At 38.6% G+C, this 17161-nt stretch overlaps 1 protein-coding gene across 1 annotated transcript; it reads left to right on the forward strand.

Moving 5' to 3' along the window:
• Positions 1 to 1367: 1367 nt before the first annotated feature.
• On the forward strand, positions 1368 to 8603 carry LOC117305606. The gene is made up of 7 exons (XM_033790482.1): positions 1368 to 3542; positions 3667 to 5036; positions 5145 to 5317; positions 5516 to 5979; positions 6090 to 6701; positions 6816 to 7195; positions 7299 to 8603. Exons 1-7 carry the CDS (start codon positions 2265 to 2267, stop codon positions 7771 to 7773), a joined length of 4752 nt encoding a protein of 1583 aa, XP_033646373.1. The 5' UTR covers positions 1368 to 2264; the 3' UTR covers positions 7774 to 8603.
• The last annotated feature ends 8558 nt before the right edge of the window (positions 8604 to 17161 follow it).

A 17161-nucleotide genomic window follows, 5' to 3' on the forward strand; every position in this document is an offset into this window, starting at 1 on the left:
TTTATGGCGAATATTTTTGTGCAATGATAAAATGGACACAATAGCTTTTCAAGGCTTTTATCTAGCTCAATGCTCATACTTATCAAATGCGCAGGCGTTAGTTTTGGACAATTTCATCATGAATGATTAATAAATACAGTTTCGTTTGTGTTTACTAATGAGCATTTTGTTGGGTAAGAGCTAAATTATTTCATCATCATTAGCTTCGACTATGAAGGGAGAATTAATAATGATCTTTAAAAAACTAGATGGGTTAACAAATGCGTAGACCTCCTAATGACCATCACGTTTTCTGTTGATGTTCCTTTTGTTCTACAAACACAAGCTAGCGAGGTTTCCTCCTACCGCATACAGTGTATCGCTAGGCGGCTGGGCGGTCCAGTGGCTAAATGGTTAAAGGCACAAATTGAACATTTTTAAATTTAACAGTTAATTACAACCAAAAGCTTTTAACTTTCAAATTTATAATCATACCAAGTAACGTCGATTACTCTCTTGCCAAGGTCGACCTACATGTGCTTTCCCCTAGCATTCACTTTCCTTTGCATTCATACTGATGCATCATGGTGCAGCCGACTGGCACTGCTTTCAAAATGTACAACAATCTTCGTGGATAAAAACAAATAAAAGTAATTTCACTTCGCAGGTTAATAATATTAAACAGTACTTGTCTTGAGAAAAATACAAATTGAACTCTCACTGTGAGATGCTGTTTAAGGGTGAAAATGTGTATCAAAATGACCGAAATGACCTAGGTCGACCAGTGAGGCTTGTTGTATGCACCAATAAGCTGTCCCATATCTAGTCAAACAAAGAAAATAACATTACCTCTGAATACCTTCTAGTGTTGTTGCTGCTTCTGCCTGATACTCTAAACTGAACACATAGTAGGATATAAAAAAGGAAGAAAAGTAAGAACACACATTTTGAACAGTTTATTTAAAAGAAACCCATTGGAATGAATTAAACTTGGCTGCAGAACAGTACACCTGTATAACACTAACAGCAACTGACAGATGAATGCAACCCTTGTAGTCTGGTGGGAAGGGGGGGTTCCCATGCACCCCGTGGATACCTTTTTTTAACTTACTTTTTTGTAATCCTTAGGGTGTCTAGTTAATGAAATTTGGTGTTCCCAAAATTAAATATTGTCCCATGGGGTCCTTAGGCGGCCATCTTTGGCGGCCATCTTGGATTTTCGACAAAAATTGATATTCGGCGTAACTTTTGAACCAGACATCACACAAAGACAAATTAACCCATTTTACAATTCAATTTTACATCACAAATCACTATGGATGGTTATTTATATGATTCAGACAAGTTAGATACAAGAAAACTTGCAAAATATGAAAAAATCAGCAAAATTTTTACTCAAAATCTTGTAAAATATCATTTTTTGTGATATTTTAAATAAATAAACATCTTAAATCTGTTTCAATTTGGTCAATCTTGCATTCAGTTTAAACCTTCAGAAATACTCTTTAATTTGATACCAAGATGAATCTTCTCAGTGATAAGATAAAACAGTGGCAGCCATCTTGGATTTCCGAACAAAATCAATTATTAGCATAACTTTTTTACTTGACATCGTAGAGAGACAAATAAACACATTTTCGACACTGATTTTGCACAATAAATCAATTGTGAAAGTTTTTTCCGTTGTTCAAATAATTGGGATATGTCAAAAAAATATATTGGAAAGAAGGGAACATGTCTAATTTACACTAAAATTTGCAAAACATCAATCTCAGGAGTGTTTTTTAAAGAAACAAATTAAACTTGTTTCAATTTAATCAAATTTGCATTATGTCAAAGCAATGAAAGTACTCTGTAATTAATACCAAATAATATGTTGAGAATAATTGTCAAATCATCAAACATCATGTGATTAACACATCAAAACAATACATGGCCACAGATATGTGACAACTTGCACACCCGATTGATAAAATACACAACGTAAAAGCTGTTGGTCCTGCCAAGCCCACAATTTATTGAAACCATCTAACCAGAATGCCCAACATACATGCCAGCCATGCATGCTGTCTCCCATTCACTTCCTTCAATTGTAGCAAGTTTGTGGTGTTAAAAGATATAAAATTGTAACACATTAGATGTAAGTTGTTACAAAGTATAACATTATCTACTTCAACATTTATATTTGCTTGGTGAAGGTCTTATTGTGGAACTATAGTTTGAGCTGTAAAGGTGACAGGGATCTATATTGATCATAGAATAGTAAAGTGTAGTGCTGGATAGACATGCCAAAGTCAGCAAAACGCAGTATTAACAGGGATAAGGGTGGGGGGTCAGTAAAACTACAGAAATCTCATCATAGTGGGTCCGTCTGTATTTTACATGTGAGTGGCATTCAGCATCTAGAATTCACACCATTCAGTGAAATCCAGGGATCTGCTGCTGAAAAGCTGTCTCAGCTACACAATATTCGTGACAGACGACTCTGCGAACCTGAAAATTCACCCTATCGCTTCGAGGATGTATGTAATCGCATTCCGGAAAGTCTTGCTGGTGCAGACTTAAAAGCAATAGGCTATCATCGAGGATGTTATCAAAACTTTACTAAAAATCAGAATCGTTTGAAGTGTAGTGGAAATTCTAGTGAAGCCTCAACCTCACGTTGCCTTCGTAGCGCGTCAGTTTCCTCTCCCAAACAGCTGTTCCCTCCACAATGTATCTTTTGTGGAAAGCTTGAACAGAAAGTGTTTGGAAAGACTACTCGATGCATGAAGTTCCCAGTATTCAAGGATGAAGATGGAAATTTGAGAGAGCCTACTTGGAAACAAATTGAGCCTCGAGCCCAAGAACTAGGACTAAACAGTTTACATTGTATGGTGCAAGGAGAGGACTTGTTTGCGAGAGAAGCAATGTTCCACAACTCCTGTCTAAAATCATTCAATCTCAAGTATATTAATCACTTGCGCGATAAAGAGAGAGATGGCAACCGTGATATCGACACAGAGCAAAAACTTAAGGCTGCTGCACATCTGAAAGCATTCACTGCTGTTCTTGATTTTATTCAAGACCATGTGATTGGGCAGAAAGAAGTTGTGCAGCTTGCATCGCTTCGTCGCCTCTACATGCAAGAGTTGGAGCGAAACGACTTTCCTAATCCAGAGTACAGAAGTGAGAAGCTGAAATCCCGACTTGAGAACCATGATATTCATAAGTGCATCGCCTTTGTCAAATTCAATCCAGGTGACCAAGGGTTTAGAAAATTTAACCTGGTCTACAGTGCCAGCCTCTCTGTAGCAGATGCAGTGACATACGCCTATAAGCTGGGATCCCAATATAAATATGAAGACGCAGCCCTTTTTCTCCGAGGTATAATCCAGCGGGCATTCAAAGAGTCAACAGCGATTCCCTGGCCTCCAACAGCTGACGATCTTTTGATAAAGTCATCGTCAGATGAACTCCTCCCACCTGACCTCTTGAAGTTCCTAACTTTTGTCATATCAGGTGATGCCGATGCGGAGAAGTGTGAGGAGAAAACTAGACGTGTCCTGCTCTCTATAGGCCAGGTATGTTATGTGCTTAGCTTTTTAAAGTTACGTTTAGTGTCAGTTAAACGCATATGCTTTAGTAACAATTGTATCATTTTAGTTGCTCTTCTGTGTTCATTATCATCCCTGTTTTGCTCCTCAGGACATCTGCCGTGCTGTGACGAAGGGAGAGTGGAAAATGCCCAAACACATTCTTCTCTGTACCACCATAAGGCACCTTTATCGCAGTAAGAATCTCACCACTATCCTCAGTAGACTGGGACACTGTGAGACATACAATTTCAGCTTAGAGCTTGAGACAGCGCTGGCAAAGGCTATCGATGAGGTATCATCTTCCCTAACTCCCCAGATAATTACAGGAGAGGGCAATGATGTGTTTCATACAGAGTGGGATAATCTCAACAAAATAACAACGAACATCCACGGCTCAAACGTGGTAAATAGCACTGGCGGGATCATGATCCAGGAGGTGAGACCAGGGTTTGATATCACCAACCAAAATCGGAAACTTCCTCTCTACAAGCGCAGTAATACACGGTCAGTTAATGTGAATACACCAGAGACACTGGCTCCTGTCCATATATTTGGCCGAGTCGGGCCCAAGTTTCCCAAGGGATCTGTGTTCACCCCACCAGCCATAAACAGTAAAGTGTACTCGAAATGCATCAATGATTATCGTGTCTGGTTACTTGCTCGGGTTGTGGGCAGCAGCGCACAGAAGCAACTTGTCCCAGGATTTGGTGGCTTCATCTCTTCAACGGGTACCAAACCCTCCCGAAAGTCAACTATTGACTATTTCACCCCCATCAATCAGCCCTTCACCGAGTATGGAGTCATTAAGGAGTTGCTAAAGCAGTCAGAGGAGGCCACCATGGAGGTGGGTCAGGAGTATGTCCTGAACACCTTCGATCTCGGTGGGTGCATGAAGGCCCTACCCCTTATTTGGAAATTCCCAGACGAGTACAAGAAGCATGTTATCACCCCAGGGCCATTCCACACCGGGATGAACTACATAAACATGTTGACTGGTCACAAATGCAGAGGCTCAGGCTACTCTGAAATCCTCATTGAGGCTGGACTGGTTACAAGTGGCTGCCTGAGTAGTGTGCTGAAAGGGAAGGCGTTCGCTAAAGCCATGTTCTGTCTGAAAACAGTAAGTGAAGCCATGGAGCGGTTGCTGATGGAGAGATTCATTGATGAGGAGAATGTTGATGTAAGCAACCCAAAGGCCTTGTTCAACCTCATCCAAAGCTGTAGTCAGGAGACCCTAGACCTTGCATTGCAGGATCCTTCCACCCTTACCATCCTTAAGAAGCATAACACCTATGAAGACAAAGTGCGCAATGGTCACCTCGGCAAAACAGCTAAGTTCTGGCTCAGTGTTATTGACCACACCAGACTGCTCCTTATGCTACATTACTCTGTTAAGACGAACAACTTGGATCTGTTCCACAAATGCAACGGTGATATGGCATATCTTTTCTTTGCATATGACGGGCCAAACTACTCAAGGTAAATCACATTAAAGTACTTATGAAGTATTATTGGATGAGTTAACTGGTATAATTGATTTCTTTGCCTGATTGTGTAGTCTTGATGCATCACATTGTCTTTCCACAGGTACTTGACATGGCTGGATGTGTTTCTGACGAATATTGATAAGTCTCATCCTGGCGCCAAAGAGTTGCTGAAGAAGGGTGGCATTGCAGTTGCACGTTCTGTCATCCCCGGTGCTCTCAGTGCGGTGGACAAGACGATGGAGGAGACTTTCATGAAGTTTGCTAAATCAACAGGTACTGAATTGCTTTTACAGCACACCTACTTTGTGTCATACTGAAGTCAGTGGGTGCTTGGCAGACCGACCAGATAGAGTATATTTTGCCAGAATACCTTTCTATTTTGGACACTAACCGTTGTAAACTTCTTTGTTTTAAATTACCAATAGTCATAATAATATTATTCTTTTGTCTCTCCATCAACTATCTCTTCAGGTGGATTCACAGGGCTTTATACCATGTATGGTGCCTACCAGCGATGGTGCCGTACAACGTCAACCCGAGCTCAGTACTATGAGAAGATGCTTGATATGTGTGGCTTGATCGATGACCCTGACTGCCCAAAAGCTGGGAAACACCGTGAACTGGAGAGAGCAGAGATAAGAAAGTCCGAGGAGGCAGTTCAACAAACCATATCTGCTATTCGCAACTTCACCAATCCTTTCTCCATAGTTGACAAAGACCACCTCTACAGCTTGTCGTCTGGTGCTCCTGCTTCCCCAGAGGTAGAGTTTGATGTGCTTCGTGCTGAAGAAGCTGGTAAGGAGGCAAATGAAGCATTCATCAAAGATCGATTTGTGAAAGGCTCTGTAGAGTTCTTTGATCCAGTCAAGAGGCTTAAACTGAAAACGATGGAGGCCTCAAACAAGACAATAAAGCTCACTGCATCACAGGGAAAGGTATGTAACAATATACTATAATAATAAAAATTTAAAATATATCTTTTTGAAATGTATACCAGACAAATTCTAATTCAGGTTTGACATTGTTCCCATGTTAATCGTTGCAGGTCATCCAATACCGTGAGCAAAGTGATCTTGCTTTCATGCTGCTCATCAAGTCCCAGCACCTGGCAGAGCCCCTGAACCTTGACGAGTTGATGCGGTACTCACTCACCCCTGTCCCTCATAGTCTTGGCACGGCTGATGGATTCTTCAATAAGACAAACAAGGCCGCGGTGCTTCATTTCCTGACGGAAGATGCTCCTGAGAATGTGCCTTATCCCAAAGATGCCCTCTACATCCAGGATGGTAATGCACTTTTCCACGCCCTGACAAACCTCCCTCCCACGTTTGGCGAAATTTGTCTCAAGTTGCTAGATCAGATGGTTGCAAAGAAGAACTTTGTCTTTTCAACTGATTCATACCACGCCGACTCCATTAAAGCCCAGGAACGATTGCGCCGTGGCTTCTCCCAACGTTACATCTTGGACGGACCGGCAACGCGTAAGCCAAGCGACTTCAAATTATTCCTGGCAAACGATAGCAACAAAACTCAGTTCTGTCAGCTATTACTACAGGTATGGGGTAGTACAGGTGCAGCTCTTCGCCTCGAAAAAAGTGGGACAGCAATGGCAGTGGTGGATGGCAAGGCGTATCGGATGGTCTCGGCAGATGGCGTCGTAAGTAGGCATAGTATTGAAAATCCATTTTTATTATAGCTGGGAACTTCCATTTAAAATTTTGTTAGCCTATTTTGTTACGATATTCTTTTGAATTTATTTCACATGTTTTAGGTGACTGTACACGAGATCCCTGAGCTGGCGTCGAATCAAGAGGAGACGGACACCCGCGTTGTGCTTTACGTCAAGTATGCCGTCAAGATGGGGTACAACTCAGCTGTTGTGAGGACGCCAGACACGGACATTTTCTTAATCCTCTTGCACTTTGCCCACTCAGTAGCTCTCACCATCTACCTTGACACAGGGACTGGAAAGCATCGACAGATTGTGAATGTCAGTGAGCTCGCAGAATCAAAAGGAGCAAACTACTGTACCACGATACTTGGCCTCTACGTTTTCACCGGGGAAGATGTAACAAGTGCATTTAAGGGAAAAGGCAAGGTTGGACCCTTAAAGAAGCTACAGAGCAATCCCAAGTACCAATCAGCTTTCAGGTGAGAGTTTTTTCTAAAATGCTAATTGCAGTAGCATATCATATCAATCAAATATTTCTGCAGTCAAACTCTTAAATGATAACTTTGTTTCCTTCTTTTTCAGAAAACTTGGTGACGAATGGTCTGTTGAGCCAGAGGTGATTGATGAAATTGAGTCGTTCACATGTATGATGTATGGCCACACCCGGGAGAAGTCAATCAATGCCGTACGTAGCAGCATGCTCAAGCAGATGGTTGGGGAGAATGACCAACTAACAACAAAATCTAGAGTAGATTTCTCCCGGTTACCGCCTTGCAGAGACAACCTTATTCCACACATCCATCGAGTAAATCATCGTCTTGCGACTTACAAGCGAGCTGACACGCCAATCTTCTGGTGCCCAAAACCCTATGATCCTGGACAGGGCTGGGAGAAGACAGAAGAGGGTATATTGGAACCAGTTTGGTCGTGTGGGCCTGTTCTACCCCCTTCCCTCATTGACCTGCTTCAGACAACTGCGGCGGAGATTGAGGAGGATCAAGAGGATCAAGAGGGAGAAGAGATTGACTATGATGATGCACTTAATGATGATGACTAGATATTTTATCAATCAAATAATCAACTTTACTCTTCATATTAGGCGATTAATAAACACCTAGACCCTAATATATGTACACAATTATGGCAAAGAAGGCCAAAAAGCCAACAAGACCAGGGTGATTAGAAGTAAAATGGGTAATACAGCTCAGTACTCGGCACAACTTTTGAGTAAATTTTTGTTTGATAAATTCTTTTCGTATAAAGTAAGAAAAAAAATTGCCGAAAGTCTCTGTGTGTAGGATGCTTTGTCCAGATACTGTTCTAAACATAAATTTTCATCCAAAATTCCTTGATGGCCGCCGAGATGGCCGCCAAAGTTTTCTTTTTAAATCCAAGAACATATAAATTATTTTGGTATCGAGTTAAAGAGAACTGTTCATGCTTTGACATCAATACAATAGTGACTGCATTGAATGACATGTTTTGGTTAACAACCCACCTGAGATTGATGTTTTAAAGGATTTTGAGCGTAAAATATACATTTTGCCTTTAACATTCAAGTTTTCAGAATATCACAATTGTTTGAATAACGGAAATAACATTCACAATTGATTTATTGTGCAAAATCAGTGTCGAAAATGTGTTTATTTGTCTCTCTACGATGTCAAGTAAAAAAGTTATGCTAATAATTGATTTTGTTCGGAAATCCAAGATGGCTGCCACTGTTTTATCTTATCACTGAGAAGATTCATCTTGGTATCAAATTAAAGAGTATTTCTGAAGGTTTAAACTGAATGCAAGATTGACCAAATTGAAACAGATTTAAGATGTTTATTTATTTAAAATATCACAAAAAATGATATTTTACAAGATTTTGAGTAAAAATTTTGCAGATTTTTTCATATTTTGCAAGTTTTCTTGTATCTAACTTGTCTGAATCATGAAAATAACCATCCATAGTGATTTGTGATGTAAAATTGAATTGTAAAATGGGTTAATTTGTCTTTGTGTGATGTCTGGTTCAAAAGTTACGCCGAATATCAATTTTTGTCGAAAATCCAAGATGGCCGCCAAAGATGGCCGCCTAAGGACCCCATGGGACAATATTTAATTTTGGGAACACCAAATTTCATTAACTAGACACCCTAAGGATTACAAAAAAGTAAGTTAAAAAAAGGTATCCACGGGGTGCATGGGAACCCCCCCTTCCCACCAGACTAAAGAACATGGTCCAGTTTTATAGAGCTGTTTAATACATGAACGTGGAAAGCATATAATTTGTTGAGAGAATAACATGACTATCCAAGTTTGCTAAGCTTACAAAAGTTTAGCTTAGCAGAATCGGGTAACCTGACAAAATGCTTGGACGATGTAAATTGACTGCACCTGGTTCCCCAGTCTATAAATTGTACTTGACTGATTAATTTAAATGTTTAACTTCTAGGCCTATCATCACTTCAAAGTTCAATACAAACACAATTTATTGCACCATGTGCACCGAAGGCCTAAAGTTAAGACGAAGGAAGTAAAGTAACTTTAAACATTAAAATAAAAATATCAATTTGCAATTTGTTTGTATAATGCATGCCCCTACTTTTGCAAAAAAAATAGTTCACTACAATACAGCATACACACAATTCAATCACTATCTTACCAATGCCGTGGATGTAGGCCTACTGTAGGGGTAACAAGATGTACATGTCCTAACATATACGTTTAATATCCACTGTGACCAGACAACAACACGACGAGCATGAACCAACGTCAACGTGCCACTTCTGAGCGCAGCCAGTGTCTCCCTAAAAAAGGTGTTTTACCTACACAGACCAGACAGTATACATTTCAGTTTAAGCTACATCTTTCACTAATGACTTTGGTTAAAAAAACACGAAGAAATTTACAGTTTAACCTCTTGGCGACAAACAAAACATGGAATGAAGCACCAATCCAAAAAACAAGATGGTGGTTCGGTTAACTTTTTTAGCGGGTGATGCTTGGCAACCGACAATTGTGGGCGTGTCTACGTGACGTACTGTAAATATAATTTATAGTAACATTCCTTCTAAAATACAGTATTATTGCGTGCAACAAAACTGCTGTCTGGAATTTATTGTGGATTAAAGTTAACAACTTTAAAATGCAATTTCAGTAAACCATTGGGCACAAATACAGTAACATACTGTCAAAGTTACAGCGCCATGTTACAGTGTAAAACATACAAAACGTATGCATGTGTTCTAATAAATAGGGCTAATCTTAGCTCGTCTGATAAGTTTCCAAATATTTTTCATGAGGAAAACCTGGGGGGGGGGGAGTTTCTTGAGACAGATTTCCAGATTGAAAATTGAAGAACTCCTGCAAATCAAATTAGAATATTAAAAACAAGTTGTTTTATACTGCGGTATAAGGTTAAAGGGTTTTGGGTACTTTTTGTAGGACTCAAAACACAATGTGTACATCTTTCCTTTGCGTTAAACTTACAAGGTTTGAAGATAGTAGAAAGCTTCCATTGAAATATAACTTCATGAAGTGCTGTAGTTTTTTAGAAATGAGTAAACAATGTCACAACGTACACCCTATTTACATCTTTCCTTTGCGTTAAACTTACAAGGTTTGAAGATAGTAGAAAGCTTCCATTGAAATATAACTTCATGAAGTGCTGTAGTTTTTTAGAAATGAGTAAACAATGTCACAACGTACACCCTATTTACATCTTTCCTTTGCGTTAAACTTACAAGGTTTGAAGATAGTAGAAAGCTTCCATTGAAATATAACTTCATGAAGTGCTGTAGTTTTTTAGAAATGAGTAAACAATGTCACAACGTACACCCTATTTACCGGGTTTTGTATTTGAATTATGGTTTGGCCATTTTACCAAGCTCGCCTCGCGAAAAAGAATATTAGAATGGATAATCAATTGCTCATTAAAGTAACAACATCCCTCGCAAAAAGATAATATTAATTACCAAACAGTGGCTCAGATTGCACGACAAAGCATCTCTAGGACCCAAACGCTTCTGGGGGCCTCACTCCACGCCGTAAAACTGTTCATTGTACCAGAATGTCGGCAATAACAATCACTTGGAAACATTTCTTTACCAGTTTAAAGGCAGTGGACACTATTGGTAATTATATTAATTTTGGTTTTTACCCATACACCGATGTGTGTTAGAACTGTATACTCAGTACTTTCCCCGAGTCCTGTGAAAAAATATCACAGGCATATTACTCGGGTGGGATTCGAACCCACGACCCTTGCAATTCTAGAGCAGAGTCTTACCAACTAGACTACCGAGGTTGCCCGGTAGCTAGAGGCAGTTCGAATCCTATGTTTTGGCAGCGGGTACCGCAACGATATGTAATATGCCTGTGATATTTTCTTTTTCACAGGACTCGGGGAAAGTACTGAGTATACAGTGCTAACACACATTGGTGTATGGGTAAAAAACCAAAATTAATATTCTTTATCCCCGATGCAAATTTAACATCTATTATATTGGTAATTACTCAAAATAATTATTGACACAAACCTTACATGGTAACATTTTGAGAAATGACTCCCTCTGAAGTAACGTAGTTTTCGAGAAAGAAGTAATTTTCCACGTATTTGATTTCGAGACCTAAGATTTAGAACTTGAGGTCCCGAAATCAAGCATCTGAAAACACACAACCTCGTTTGACGAGGGTGTTTTTTCTTTAATTATTATCTCGCAACTTCGACGACCAATTGAGCTCAAATTTCCACAGGTTTGTTTTTTATACATATATTGAGATACTCCAAGTGAGAAGACTAGTCTTTGACAATTGCCAATAGTATCCAGTGTATTTAAGTGTTAATAGTTTTGCATACACCACTAATATTAAATCGCGCCCAAGAGGGACTCATGTGATAAATAGTATCATGGTATATTTGATTGAAATACAGAGCGTCTAGAAAACAAAAGGTTTCCACGTGAACCCACATCCCAAGCCGCTGTGTTTTCGTGTTCTGCACATGCGCCATTTAGTTTGTAAAAAAGCACTGTTTTGCAAAAATGTGTAAGTGATAAATAAATGTATCTACAGGCAGTGTGTATATTACATGTATATAAACGTTGTGTGTATATTTAATTACTCAGTGCAGGGAGGGAAGCTGTTGATCAACACAAATACAAATTTTCGCCTCGGTTTTAGATTGCAGCCTCTCATCCAAAATTCAGTTGAATTTGTCCTTGATATTTTGATTTTTCGTAATCTAACAAACAAAACAAGGATTTGTCTCATGAAAAATAATTTAAATGTTTTGTGTTGATAAATACTACACTTATCTTATTAATCACCAATTCAAAAAACATTAACTACTTACTTGAAGTTGAAAACACTCATGTCTAACAAATTGTAAAATTTGCTATATTTACATTACAATTTGTTTAAGCAGCAGGGTGTAAGAACCATAAAGATCCATATACTTAAGCCTGTATATTTCTTTGAAAAGTGTAATTGTTTCCCATGGTGTCATAATACGTTGGGCGCGCGTGTTAAGTAACTGTGCGGTAGTTCTTGATAAAATGAGAGGCAACGGACCTGCTTCCGTCATGAGTAATTTGCCTTTTTATCTTGATCATTAAATTATGTACTCTGTTTTCATTTTGTTTCTTTTAGGGGTGCTCTTACATCCTTGTAGAAATAATAGTTTGTAGGAAGCTGTTATTTCAAGTACGCTAAATACTTGTTAAACCTGTGCGAACCAAAATTCAACCTGCTGATATAAAATTGCATGTTCTCAATCAGGTCAAACTGCTGTACATCACTCGCAGTAGGGGCGTTGACAACATTTCTGAGTGATTGGATTAAATAACAGCTTCTTACACCTGTTTGATGGCATTGTTAGATTGTACAACACTATTGTATGATTGTTCTTTTATATTGTGCGTTTTACAAGACTATGTTTGCATCAGTGAGCCACCGACGAAACAGTAAACCTGACATACACCCGGAATTTTATCATTTTGTTAGTAAGGAGGCTGGCCACAACTGAATTTGTGACTTTCAAGTGTTTAAATAAAGTAAAGAGTTGTTATGCTCTTTTAGTCTAACTACCCAAATGTTACCTATATAAGAACTGTTCACACATGGACCAATCTTCTTGAGGTGGAATGTTGTTTCCTAGTTTCCCGCGGTAACACTTCGCGAAATTTGTACTATTGAATGAATTTGTTTCCTGCATTGACATAATTATTCGGTCTGAATGATAAATACAATTTCAAATAACATGACTCTCCTAAAATGACTTGAAAAGGAGTTTACTATTAGCTGAACATAAAATCATAACACGGAACCCGAATTAGATGTTATACCATCTATACGTCATCGGAAAAGGCTACAAAGACTGTTAAAACATACACTAAGAAAAGTGACATCATCTGACTTAAACTTCCTATCGGGATTTCCTTCAACTGATTCAGTTCTTTGAGCTCACACTCCTTACCCACTTCCAGTTAGTTTCAGAGAATTTCACACGTTGTTAAAGTATATCTTTGTTATGTAGGATTGGCATCGCAAACAACGCGTACAAAGTTTTACCATCTATGTTTAGTTGTTCCGACCTACCGTCGGAACGGGTATTGTTTTCGTCGATATTTTTTAAATGTTTTAGAAACGGTTTTGTTGTTGTTTTTTTCTCCCAAAAAGCCATAGGTTTAACGCACGATTTTTTTGTGACGAGGTAATCTTAGAAACGGTAGAAATGACAGACTTGAGTTCTATATTAAATCGAAGCTTAGTACGTAACTTAATTTGTCTACGTATGTTTTTTAATCTCTTAATCAATTAGCTGAGTTATTAATGATATGAATATTTAATTAGGCAATCTTGTTAACAGCATATCTCCCAAAATAAACGTCCGATTTTCAAAAATTCTTCATATGTTGACTCTCTTGGTTTTGAAGATGTGCAAAATGAAGTAATTTTATATGTCACGTCATCTTGTAATTATTTTTATTAAATATATACAGTTATTATATAATAGGAGAATCTACATACATGTACACGGTTGTACGATACGAATCGTCAGGTTAGCTAGCTACCTCCATACATGGTCACATATCATGGAGGGAAGATAATGATAGTTGAAAGCTTGCTGTGTTGTTAAAGTTTTTGAGAAATGAGTAAAAAATAAATGTCACGAAAATTATGTTAGTCTCAGTTTTAGCATGAATATCGAAACAGCACATGGTTTTAGCAAAGCATGTAAAATGTATTAAGCTCTGAGCGTGGCGCGTCATTGACCGGGTTCATTTCAGGCGACAACGACGAAAATACACCGCCCGGGATTTGGAATGATTTACGGGTAAAGTCACCTTGTTTGCGCCGGGGACCATTTGCCTAAACTAATTCCAGTATTTCGCGTTACTTTCGGAAATTAGACCATGACAAACAAAAACTCTTTGACAGGAATACAAAAGCAAAGATTTTATTATGCTGACGTTTCTCTGGTGGTTGAGTGGCTCAGTTTTATAGAGCTGCTTATAATAAACAGGCAAAACATTTTGCTTTTTACAAAACGACAGAAATTGAACAGAATACCTGGATTCACAACTTGAACATGAGGCATGGTTAAGCGGCTTTTTGTGTTCAAAAAGCTGTATGTAGTTTGGTCCTGGGCCAATGGCTTAAGGAAATAATCGCAGTGCTTACGTAATCAGGGAATTGTGCTTACGCTAAGCGTAATTAACAGCTTAGCAGTGAATGTGTTTTTGAGCGTCACAATTTGCATCAAAAAATTTGCTACCGTTGACTAATTATTGTGCTCAACTCCTGCGAAACTTCCACTGCGAAAACAGTGACTTAAAAATTTGATTTGCATTCGCAGGAACGTGCTTTACTTGTGACAAAAGTAGACCGGGGTGACTAGTGTGCTTTAGTGTTAAAGTCGCGACTACAAGTTATTATTTGAGTCGCGACTACTGTTTTTCTCTACTCCGTTATAATCGTGTCCATACATTGACTACAAAATTTGTCCCGACTACCTGTTTGGTGAACCAGTTACTATTCGCAACATAATTGATATTGCCCTTGCGGCATATAGCGGCACAAATCTTGAGATTCCGTATGTTATCTCGACAAGTGTCGTAGTTAAAGGTTTGAGGTGCGACTAGTCGATTAGCAAATTTCACTAGTCACCCAGGCCTATCATGATGGGAACTTGCATAATGAAAAATCCTGTGGGAATGGGCCCAATGTCATGCTCTGCTCTGGAAGCAAAGATTCAGTGCTTAGCAGAAGCAGTGAATTATGCTTACGTCAAGCAAAATAGACTGCTTAGCAGGGATTTCCGTCGTTTGTGCTTCCAAGCTCGCACATTATACTCCGCGCTTGCACAGTAAGCGGAATATGGTGAACGTAAGCACAGAGTTTGGTGGCCGTTAAAATTTCAGTGAAATCCACTCGTTCTAGATCAAACATCAAACCACCAACCAAATACAAGAATTTTATCCTTAAGTAGTTTGTCACATGACAATGGACTCTAAAAATACTGGCATGAACTCAAGAAACCAACCAAATCAAACAATCCTGAGTCAAATACAAGTTTTTACATTATTCAACTAGGGACCACCCATCTTATATACCGCCCTCTATTGACGAGTGACAGTACAAGACCAGTTTTTAAACTGACTGTAGTTAAAGACTCCTTGGGGCATGGACATTTATTTTGAAAAGCTGTGACCTCAAGTTGACCTCTACGTCCAGGTCAACCAGAAGTGAGACCATATCTCAAGAAATATACTACCTATTTTCAAATGTGTTTCAGTTATAGACTCCTTGGTCATTTCAGCACATACTCCAAGCAAAAGAACACGGAATAGCTCTGTGTTTGTTGACAAACACTTAAGCTCTAGTTATATATATAATTTGGTCTCAAACACAAGTTTTATGGGGTTGGGCCCCTAGATTGTGAGATGATTTGGCCTCACAGAGAGCATTAATTATGATAATAATAATGATATTTATAATAATAATTATAGTGAGTTTGTATATATATATATATATTTGGTCTCTTGGACGAAGTGTTATGGGGATGGGCCCCGAGAGTGTGAGATTATCTGGCCTCAGAAAGTATTAATTATGATGTTTATAATGATATTTATAATAACAATAACAGTCAGTTTGTATATAATTTGGTCTCAAAGTGGAAGTTTCATTGGGATTGGTGTGGAGGGGGGGTGACGAACGAGGCCTAAAATAATTTGAAACCTCGAAACATCAGTGGGTTCGGATTGACTCTGTAATTTGGTAACTGTAATTGGAAGTCGGAAAAGCAACCGACCAGCGACGGAGGCATTAGAATGGCATAACAAAGTTAACAGTAAACAATTAACAAGTAAAAGAGAAAAGAGAAAATAAAAGAAATCATTAGTATGATAAATACATGCAGTGTGTGTGCACCAAAATCTATCCAATTAGGTAAAATACTGAGTGTGAAATAATGCAACTCTCAATTAATTAATTTGCAACCCTTCTGTTTTGAAATATACACCTGTATCTGTAAGACCTGTATTAAACAATTATATCCAGCAGTACAGTTAGTTTCTACCAGTCAAAACAATATACATGGGATTATCCAGATCTTGTCCTAAAACCCTTAAGAATTATCAGAACAATATATAGATTTATTCTAAAGTCTTAAAGTCATCAGCTTAATAATAATAGACAACCTTCTCCAAATAATTCACCATGGCAAGCTAATTAACACACTATGTCAATACATGTACCAATTTCACAACTCTACCAATGACGTAGAGGGCGCTGTTGTAGCATAACTAGACTATGGATCACCATTAATTCGTCAAAATATGCCCACATTGCTCAATCAACTTAGACTTAATACGTATAACTGTACTGTAAATTACCCATTTCACAGATGCATTAACTACAGGAATTATTTCACCACATACAATAAACCTCAGGCTCGTGTTAAATAAACGCACATGTACCAGCAGAGCGCTGTTGCTATGGACGGCGCCATGACAGTTTTATCTACTTTACAACTTTGACTGAACTTTAATTACTGAAAAATAAAATACAATCCAGAGCTTGAATGGGCTGATGGATAAATCTAAATGATGTTTGTTATACCCGGTTTATTGCCCTAAAGTTTATATATTTGAATCACACTTTCAAAAAGAAGAAAGTTTACCTGTAATTGGAGGTCGGAAAAGCAACCGACCAGCGACAGAGGCATTAGAATGGCATAACCAAACTCCGCCGCATGGTGGCGCCCTCCTAACTCACCGTCTGCCTCTCGCTGCCTCAAGGACGGCACAACGCTGCCTCCACATCTTCTCCCACACAAATTTGTCGTCGCCCCGACGACAAGTCAAAACTTTATCGCTAAACTTTAAAACACTTAAAAACTTTTGTCAAATAAGTTAACAGTTAAATACAACACCTTTAAGAGTAACACACAA

Source organism: Asterias rubens, unplaced genomic scaffold, assembly GCF_902459465.1.
Source record: "Asterias rubens unplaced genomic scaffold, eAstRub1.3, whole genome shotgun sequence".
NCBI classification, from domain to species: Eukaryota; Metazoa; Echinodermata; class Asteroidea; order Forcipulatida; family Asteriidae; genus Asterias; species Asterias rubens.

What these genes read in the sequence shown, in the direction of transcription:
- LOC117305606 (XM_033790482.1), top strand. Translation starts at nt 2,265, where the DNA reads ATGCCAAAGTCAGCAAAACGCAGTATTAACAGGGATAAGGGTGGGGGG. An exon ending in GACGGGCCAAACTACTCAAG is followed by an intron (nt 5,037 to 5,144) that starts GTAAATCACATT and finishes GTCTTTCCACAG; the next exon opens with GTACTTGACATGGCTGGATG. An exon ending in TGGTCTCGGCAGATGGCGTC is followed by an intron (nt 6,702 to 6,815) that starts GTAAGTAGGCAT and finishes CACATGTTTTAG; the next exon opens with GTGACTGTACACGAGATCCC.